Source organism: Stegodyphus dumicola, chromosome X1 (genome assembly GCF_044657685.1).
Source record: "Stegodyphus dumicola isolate Sdum_Otavi_A_Nest chromosome X1, ASM4465768v1".
Lineage (NCBI taxonomy): Eukaryota > Metazoa > Arthropoda > Arachnida > Araneae > Eresidae > Stegodyphus > Stegodyphus dumicola.
This window is the reverse complement of record NC_140780.1, coordinates 33,378,891-33,387,465: the sequence shown is the minus strand read 5'-3', so window position 1 is coordinate 33,387,465 and position 8,575 is coordinate 33,378,891. Positions and strand designations below refer to the sequence as shown.

Genomic DNA, 8,575 nt, shown 5'->3' with positions numbered 1-8,575 from the left:
GTGTAAAAGAGAGGTGAAATCTCCTCTTTATCAATCCTTAGTTGGTCAACTAGTTCTTCGAGAACTAATTTTGGTGGTAACGTATTCGGGATATTATTGATTGAGATTTTCGGTTTTTTAACCCTTGGTGTTTTTATTTCTATTAAGTTATTTGCTTCTTCGGAAACGTTTATGGCGTTAGTAATCTTGTTGAGTTCTTCCTTTGAAGTGCTGCTGATCGCGATGCCTCCATTCTTAATATTTGCTATATAATCAATATTGGCATTTATTTCTTTGAGGGGAAGGATCTGATTTAGTTTCTCTGTAATATGGCATTTTAGCTCTTGCTTTGGGTATAGCAAAATAGTTGGGTTATTTTTTCTTGGTACCTTTGCTACAGCATTAGCATATGAAATTTTAGGAACATTATTATCCTCTAATAATGACGGCATTGTTTCTGTATTAATTAAGTCTGTGGTGGAATCATCGCACTGACATGTGACGGCGTGGGAGGGATGCGGAATACCTATCGGAAACGGAACGTCGCTTACGTTACTGATCCCATTACTTGTAGCAATATCTCTGAGCTCATCGAGCATCTTTTTAAGCTTTGTGAACATTCCTGGTGGGATGATGCGTTTTCCGCCTCGTCTAGTACTGGCTAGATCTAGACATGCATGATAAAGATTTACGGCTCTTATATGCGTTTCTTGGCGTACTGTTGCTGCTTTTTCCGGTGGTAAAAGCATACTTTCCGAGTTGACGGACACTGGGCTCGAAGGACGTGTAGTTTGAGCCATGCTGGAAGCTGACTATGTGGGAATTACTATTATAAATTGTGAACAGTTATACTGTGATAAGTTGCACACACTCCTGAGAAATGTCGTAGTACAGAGATAATTGAATGGAAATGCTTTCTAAACGTAGAGAGCCAATTTTTTTTTGTTTTGTTTTTTGTTTTGTTTTTTTAGGATGAATAATACCAGTATTAATTACTAATCAGATTAGATGAGTTAAATATAAAATATATAACAAAAAACAAGTACAAACATAATAATAGAATGTTAAGAACAAATAGATTCTATTCAGTGCAATAAATAAAAAAAGTAACTAATATAAGAATGTAACTTATTAAAAACATTGGTAAAATGAAATGAAAAATGTTAGGCCGAATATATATTAAGTCAACTGCGTTATTCAGCACTTAAGAAAATAAGGAATATTAGGCACCTTAATTCATCTCTTTAAACACTAAGCAATTAACTCTGTTTGTTATTAAACTATGCAATGCCTGTGGTATAATTAATCAATTACAGTAGCAAGGAGAATGAGAAGCGGGGACGAAAGAGTAAAAAGTCCTACCTTGGTAGCAGTACTTCTTCCGTAGTTTAGACTATCTCCAAGAGAGAAAATTCTCAATTCTTGTTAAGAAAAGAGTGCGAAAACAATGAAACACTAATCTTATCTCACAATATAGAGTCTGTACAAGCTGTTACTAAAATCAAAATTTCACCAAAAGCACTAAAATTGAAGTAGATGACCGATAGAGATGCAAAGTTCACTTTTAAAGTACTCTGGAAGACTTGAGAGGGAATTTCTCTGTCCTGTTTCCGTTTTCTAATTGAAAAAAGAGTTGGCAGGCACACACGAAAACTATCGAGTGTTGATTTCCTTGATACTGCTTATTCAACAGAAAGAAAGCTCATACGACACAAATACTATTGCGCTTGAGGCGTACAAAAATCAGTCAAAGTGTTACAAACTGAAGTGCTTCCAGATGAAAGATACAAGAATTTCTAAATAGGTTGATCTAATAAATGGAGCCCAATTTATTTTGTCGATCTAGTTACATCAAAATTTCTAGAAATTCTTCTACATATTGTATGTTATTTTATTGTCAGCGAGGAAGAAGGTATATTATGGAAGCGCTTCTGTCGATACGTTTATGTACCTTGGTGTTCAAAATTAAGAGAATTCTAAAATTTCATCAGTTATTTCCAGAATGATGAACATAATTCGATTGAATTTGATATGGACATAGGATGATATAATAAATAAATAAACAAAGCTATTTATACTAGGGGTGGCCAACCTGCGGCTCTTTGAAGGATTATTTGTGGCTCTCGATAAATGCACCTGAGTTGCCTTTTCATTTTTATGTTATTATATTTAAAAAAATTATTATCGTTCCGTATGTGTTTCAAAATGTCTTTTAAATTACTGACAACAAATATGAAAGACTAAGTGCAACGTTGTAATAAATTTCATTTCCGTCTCTTTCGCATCGAGAGAGGGCAAAATCTCTTTTCCCCAAACATGGAAAACACCTGTGTCTACGAATTTCTCCTGGAATTCTTTTCCTTCCCCCTATGACAAATTGAATATTCTACAGCGCTAACAATAACTTAAGTAAAACCAGAACTTTCTTTGATGCTTTCACCATGTGTGAAGCATCCGAAGAAGTAATCCATGTGTGAAGCATCCGAAGAAGTAATCCATGTGTGAAGCATCCAAATTGCCCGAAGTTGCAATCCCGTCCCATGGAAGTAAGAAACTTCTACCCTACCATTTGTACTTCCTACCTCCATGTCCCGTCCCAAGGGAACGGAAAATGTGTTGGTAGAGGTTTTCCTCTTCTCATCTTCTGGACTACGGGGGACTTACTTAACAAATTTTGAACGGAAAAGGGAGGCAAGATAGGAAAGAAGAAAAGGCAGGATAGGAAAGAAGCCAGACTGAGAAAGGTATGTACAGCATTGATTTCGCACATATATACATTGATGCTCACATATGCAGAAAAATTCAGAGCAAAAGGTTATTACAAATTAATTGTTCAAAAGTGTTGCAGTTCAAAAATAAAAGGCATGAAGCTTGACAGCATATTCATGATAGAATGCTTCAGAATTTTAAATTTTAGATTCATCATTTTGCTCATTCACTTCAGTTTCTTTTAAAGTCAATAAAAGTAACTAATTTACATATCAGAAATATAATAAATTAATTTTTTATTTCATATCTGTTTTTTTTTCTTTTATTTAAAGTGCTTCACTTGCCAGGCCTTTGACAATCAATGAAATTTTGCCTCCGGATTATGATAAACTTTTACCACCTAAAATAGTGAAAGGTAAGTATTTTGTAATTCTTCCTCTATAATGAAGAACGTTCATATACTATACTCTGCTCCTTTAAAGCCAGATTTTATATTTCTTGTGCTGTAAATTTTTTTTTCAGAGAGCTTCGATATTTTCATAGTTTATAACCATTTAATGAGAAAATGTAAACTTTTAAGCTATTTTCTTAAGTGATAGCAAACGTTTTCATTTACTAACTTTAAAAACTCTTAGTGATGCAGTTTAACGAAATGAAGCTTTATTTTAGTGAATGCGTTCTTAAAGTATAGCTTAATTCACTATTGCACCATTGGTTACAAACCAGGGTGTTGTCAAATTAGATAAAAAGAAGTATAGTGCATAAAATTTTGCCATAATAATCTTGCAGCAGATTCAGTTTGCATCAAAACTTTCTTAAGAAAGCTGGCCATCTAAAATACAAGACCATGAAGGAAGCATCGAAAAGCACTGAAATTTGCATCATGCTAGACTTGAGTAAGCCACTGCAGCTCATATGCAAATTATGTGAACCAATAACGTCACCTAGAAGCACTATAAAAAGTAAAAATATAGGTTAATTTTTTAATTACACCCATAGGAACAGAGTAGTCTTCAGCTGTTGCAATGAAAACGAGGAACAAACATCTCCCGATGTACCTGAAAGCAAGGGGAAGCCATGCTGCCCTCATTCTCTTTCTGTGATTCGTTATCAGAAGACACGTGAACTGCACCCAACTTAACATTCACCGCAACCTCATGCCAAGATTCTACCTCATCTCATCACTGCATGTTAGGAGTTCATAGAGATAAAGAAGCTAATTTTTCTCTTTAGATTTATCTCTGCTCATTTTTCAGTCCCTTTTAGGGACTATCTGAAGCTGCTAGAAAACGCAGCAAGAGCTACGGAACGCCAGCGTAAAATTAGCAATACCTTTTACATACAGTAATTGCGTGCTTTCAACATCACAGACGCATGCATCCGCAACAGTGCGTTGAACCCCGCTCTTGGGCAAATTAATTACACGACATTGACCTTTCAGATGAATTTCTATTTTGCTTACAACACCGCAATGATCGTATCAGAAGGTACCTGGCGGGTACCGCAGTGACATCATCATATTGTGCAGCGTCATATCAGTCCGTCTTCTAGAATTAGTTGAGATGACGATGAAGTTTACTCTCAAATGCCTCAAATACGTATTGCTGCCTCACTTAACCCAGATAAAGCTAAATCTATGTATTCGAGCTCTTGGCCTCCCTACTTTCAAGGCAACCATGTTTATTGCAACCATGTTCATGTTTGAGCAAAGCAATATGTTACCTCACGTTGCACGCTACGTTCAGCAATTTCCCCATTGTCCACCAAGTTTTCTCACCTGCTTCTTCCGATATACCGCCGATCGAACACGTCTGGCAAAGGAGTGAACATGACTCGCGGTTATGCCAGATGAGCTTCGGTAATGTGTAAAAACGGGAGGGACTGACATATCCCAACCAAACATCTTTCAGTAGTAAACAACCAAGCCTTTCAGTAGCGAGGGCTGTCGTAGCATTATTGCCAGCCATAGAACTACACAAAATACTGATTTTTTCATGTTCCGCAATTAGAATGAGGCTATAATTTTAATCAATTGAGTTTTGTACTTTATGTTCAGTAAATCCAGTAAATAATTTATTTCGATATACTTTGCTCTTCATAATGTTGCATTTGGGAGAACAGCAGTATGATTCCATGTTAACAAAATTTCCCATTTAAAATATTCATGTTGCGCATTTCTTTTCACGTTGCAAACATTACATTCTTACTGCTTGAGGGATCACTCAGGATGCTTCCTAAAATACGTTCGTTGCCTTGTATTCGCCAGTGTTAAAGAAGCGAATTAAAGAATATAAATAAACCTTTTTTGAAACGCTCTTTATTTGGTTAAAAAGTGAGCTTATTAAAACCTTCATAAGGAGACACGAGTAAAAATTTAACTTTCAATTATTTTACTAAAACATATTTTGTTACCAAAATTACCGTAATCTAAAAGCCTACCTTATTTGCTTCGTTTCATTCAGTTCTTAAAATGAAATCATAGGTTTAAGACAATCCTTTTAAGAGACATTTAGTCGTACATTGGTTTTAGATGTTACTCTGGCTATAGCTGATAAGAAGATACATGGACCTATTATAAAATTTAAGATTTAATTTTCAATCTTAGCTTAAAAATTGTTTACAGTCTATCAGAATACTAATCAGCATATTACTGACGTACCACAGTATAATACTGCAATTAAAAAACTAGCTCAAAATTAATAGTTTCAGTTCATACAGTATGTACTGAAACTATTTTTCTCTGCTCATGCTTTGCACCTGAGTACTAAATTTTAATTGACCTTCCAAAGATTAAAATACAAAGCTTAACGAGCATAAATTGTGAAGGCGAAACCAATGAGCCCTAAAACACTTCAGAGGAAATTTAAGGACTGAACTGCTAATTATATCGTAATTAATTGCATTAATATTTTTATTAGTATGAGTTACGTATAATTACGTCATTTTCCCCCATAGGAATTAATGTAAAAAATATTAATTCGCTCTTGCCCCACAATAATAGCTAATGTAAACTTACAACAGCACTTTGTGCACACGTTCAAGACCCAAATCTAATGTAAATCAGTAAATATAAGCGAAAAATATAAATAAATAAATTAAATTAAATAAATGAAAGAAAATTTAATTTTTTTAATGCGAAGGAGAGGATGCGGCTTAAATGAGAAATGATGTGGAAACTGTTTTTGTTGTTTACATACCAAATTTCCTTTAATAAAAGCATCAGGTAACTGTTTCCTTCTCCCTAAATGCCACTAGATTCAGTGGAGACTTTTTGTCCTCTGCTTCACCAAAAACTTATCCAATGTGATTTTGTTGCCTATATTTTAAAATCTTTCTGAAGTGAGCCATGATAATGTTACTAAAAATGCTTATGCTCTAGCTTGCTACTGCTTTATCATGCTGATATCATTACGTGAAAATCTTTCATCTTACCCTTACCTATGGAAAGCCACAGCATCATAGGTAAAAATACCTAAATGTTAACACGTTTGAAGTCGTTACCTGCAACCCAATCCTGCAATAATTTCCTTTAGGCCGAAATCAGGGTTCTAAGTCATTTACTGCCAGGTGTTGTTAAATAGAATTTAACCATGGAAAATATTAAAATGATGTTTCCATTTGGCGTTACATAATAATTATGTAGCATAGATTACCTCAAAATACATTTGACTATCGTATGTTGCCCACCTGAGGGTTCATGGTTTGAGACACTGTTCGTCTTCCGAAGCATATTTTGCTCAGATGATTTGTTCGTAAATTGAGGCATTCGTGATCTGAAGTTCCGTTGTACTTTTCGTCCGGTAACTTTTATAATATTTAAGGATATCTAACTAATAAACAAACTAATTACTTTTAACGCTTAGACCTTACCCCTGAGTTTCAACGAGGCATCATTTTTGGTTGATATGACTATGGATACCAAATGCCGCACAAAATGTACAGTTAATTAAAAACATCATTTTCTCACAGCTAGTAAGTTTAATTTAAAGTAATACAACACAAAATTTAAGTCTCCTTAAATACAGCAACTTGTTCGAATTTTTACGTTATATTAACTGGCTACAACTTCAGTGATTATATGCGAAGTTACAACATTATCTGGATCCAACAAACAAAGTTCAAGCAAAGTTCAACACTTTGAAAACCGTATCAAATATTAGGTATCCACATCTATTCTAATCAGTGGCCTATCTCTCTACCAGTAATCTCAATGACGGCAACAGCCAAGTCTGTATTCCAAATCCATGTCGGTTACTTCTCTTCCTTTCAGTTTAAACTATACTGCTTACCGTAAAATCTCCATAACTATTTCGACTGAGCGAATTTGTGACGAAATGAGAGATAAAGAAAAGAACCAACATACACGTAGCTCTTTTATTTGGAGGGGGGGGGTCCATTCATTGATTCATTTCTGTTTTTCTAAAATAATCTGAGGATCTATGAAACAGCATTTTGAAATTTTGGAAAGTCGTAAAATAACGTTTGATCACTAAATACAGTTATTGTTTTTAAATAAATATAGTAGTCTAAACTGCCTAAACTGCCTATTCAGTTATTTAATTTTATCATTTTGGCTGATCGGTAGCCGATAGACCAACGCCACAAAACACTGATAGTTTGTTCTGGTTTATATTCCCGGTTGGCTGTACGAAGTATTCGTGCTTTCTCCTGCGTGCAGGGTGCAAATCTAGTGTGTTTTGTCCTAAAACAATCCAATTAATTTTTATTACTGTATACTTCTAGATCAAAGGAATTATTTTCATATTTTTCTGAAATTCTAGACATGTCGAAATGGAAGACCTTCTTTGTCATAAATTAAAAAGCAAATTCATGAAAATATCCCTTTCATCTTTCCTGTTTCTCAGAAAAAAACCAATATCTTCTTCTCTTCTAAACTTTTAACAGGAAGAGGCATCTACATCGAAATTATTCGCGCTACTAGTTTGGGTGACTTCCCTGAATAATCATGAATGCATTAAACAAAGAGGAATTGTATTATCAGTGCTACATTTTGTCTGTTTTAACCTCTTTCAGCCCGGGACGTTTTAAGACTTAGGTTAGGAGGGAAAAGGGTTTACAAAATGTGTTGTTTATAGGCGTCAGAACTCCCACATAACATAATAACAAGTTTCTACTTGAGTTGCAGAAATTAGGATGTGATGACAATCGCCGCAATCGGATCGAAAGGTAAAAATTCTTAAAAATATAAACATGGATTAACTATAAACATGAAATGCAAATATAAACATGGAAATATATACATATGATATTATTACATTGTACATGGAAACTTTCATTTTTTGTACTTTGCATTTTTAAATGAATTCTGGAACATTCTCTACAAAATTCATGCCTTTTTTTCACAAGGAATTCTAGAACATTCTCCCCAAAATTGAAGTTTACAAGCTGTTCGAGCACATCTTTATGTATTACCCAGTGTCATATCCTACGTCACGTACAGGAACTACCTAGGACTTCTGATGTTTTGCTGGAACAGATTAATTCCTAGGACTGGGCAACCCTAATTTCAGTCTTCCTTGTCTTTATGGTGTGCTGTTGGCGAACCCAGAAAATGATAAAATGCTTGTGATTGCCATAGTGAATTGTAATAAATCCATTTGACAATCTGAACTACTGAAGGTTATATCATGCACCCGAAAGCAATCTTCTAGGACATATAAAACAGACGTCTACATGTAAAAGTAGTACATGCCGCCAGCAGAAGAGTTAAAAGTACCAGAAAAAATATAGCGATTAGTTGTTTGCTCTCATCATGACCACCTATGAGTACGCTGTTAACAAGATAAATTATGATTTAATGATAGAACTCTTATAAGCGCTTGCGTTTATAAGACAAGAATATAATCAGATCTGCAAGTACAGGGAG

General features: G+C 34.6%; 1 protein-coding gene across 1 annotated transcript in view; it reads left to right on the top strand.

The window, feature by feature from the left end:
• Positions 1–2,476: 2,476 nt before the first annotated feature.
• The window catches only part of LOC118194555 (glycine receptor subunit alpha-2-like), a 32,298-nt gene continuing 26,199 nt past the window's right edge, over positions 2,477–8,575 (top strand). The window contains exons 1-2 of the mRNA XM_035365698.2: positions 2,477–2,598; positions 3,021–3,103. Of these exons, the coding sequence (XP_035221589.2) occupies positions 2,477–2,598; positions 3,021–3,103 (205 nt within the window). The remainder of the gene's footprint in view (positions 2,599–3,020; positions 3,104–8,575) is intronic.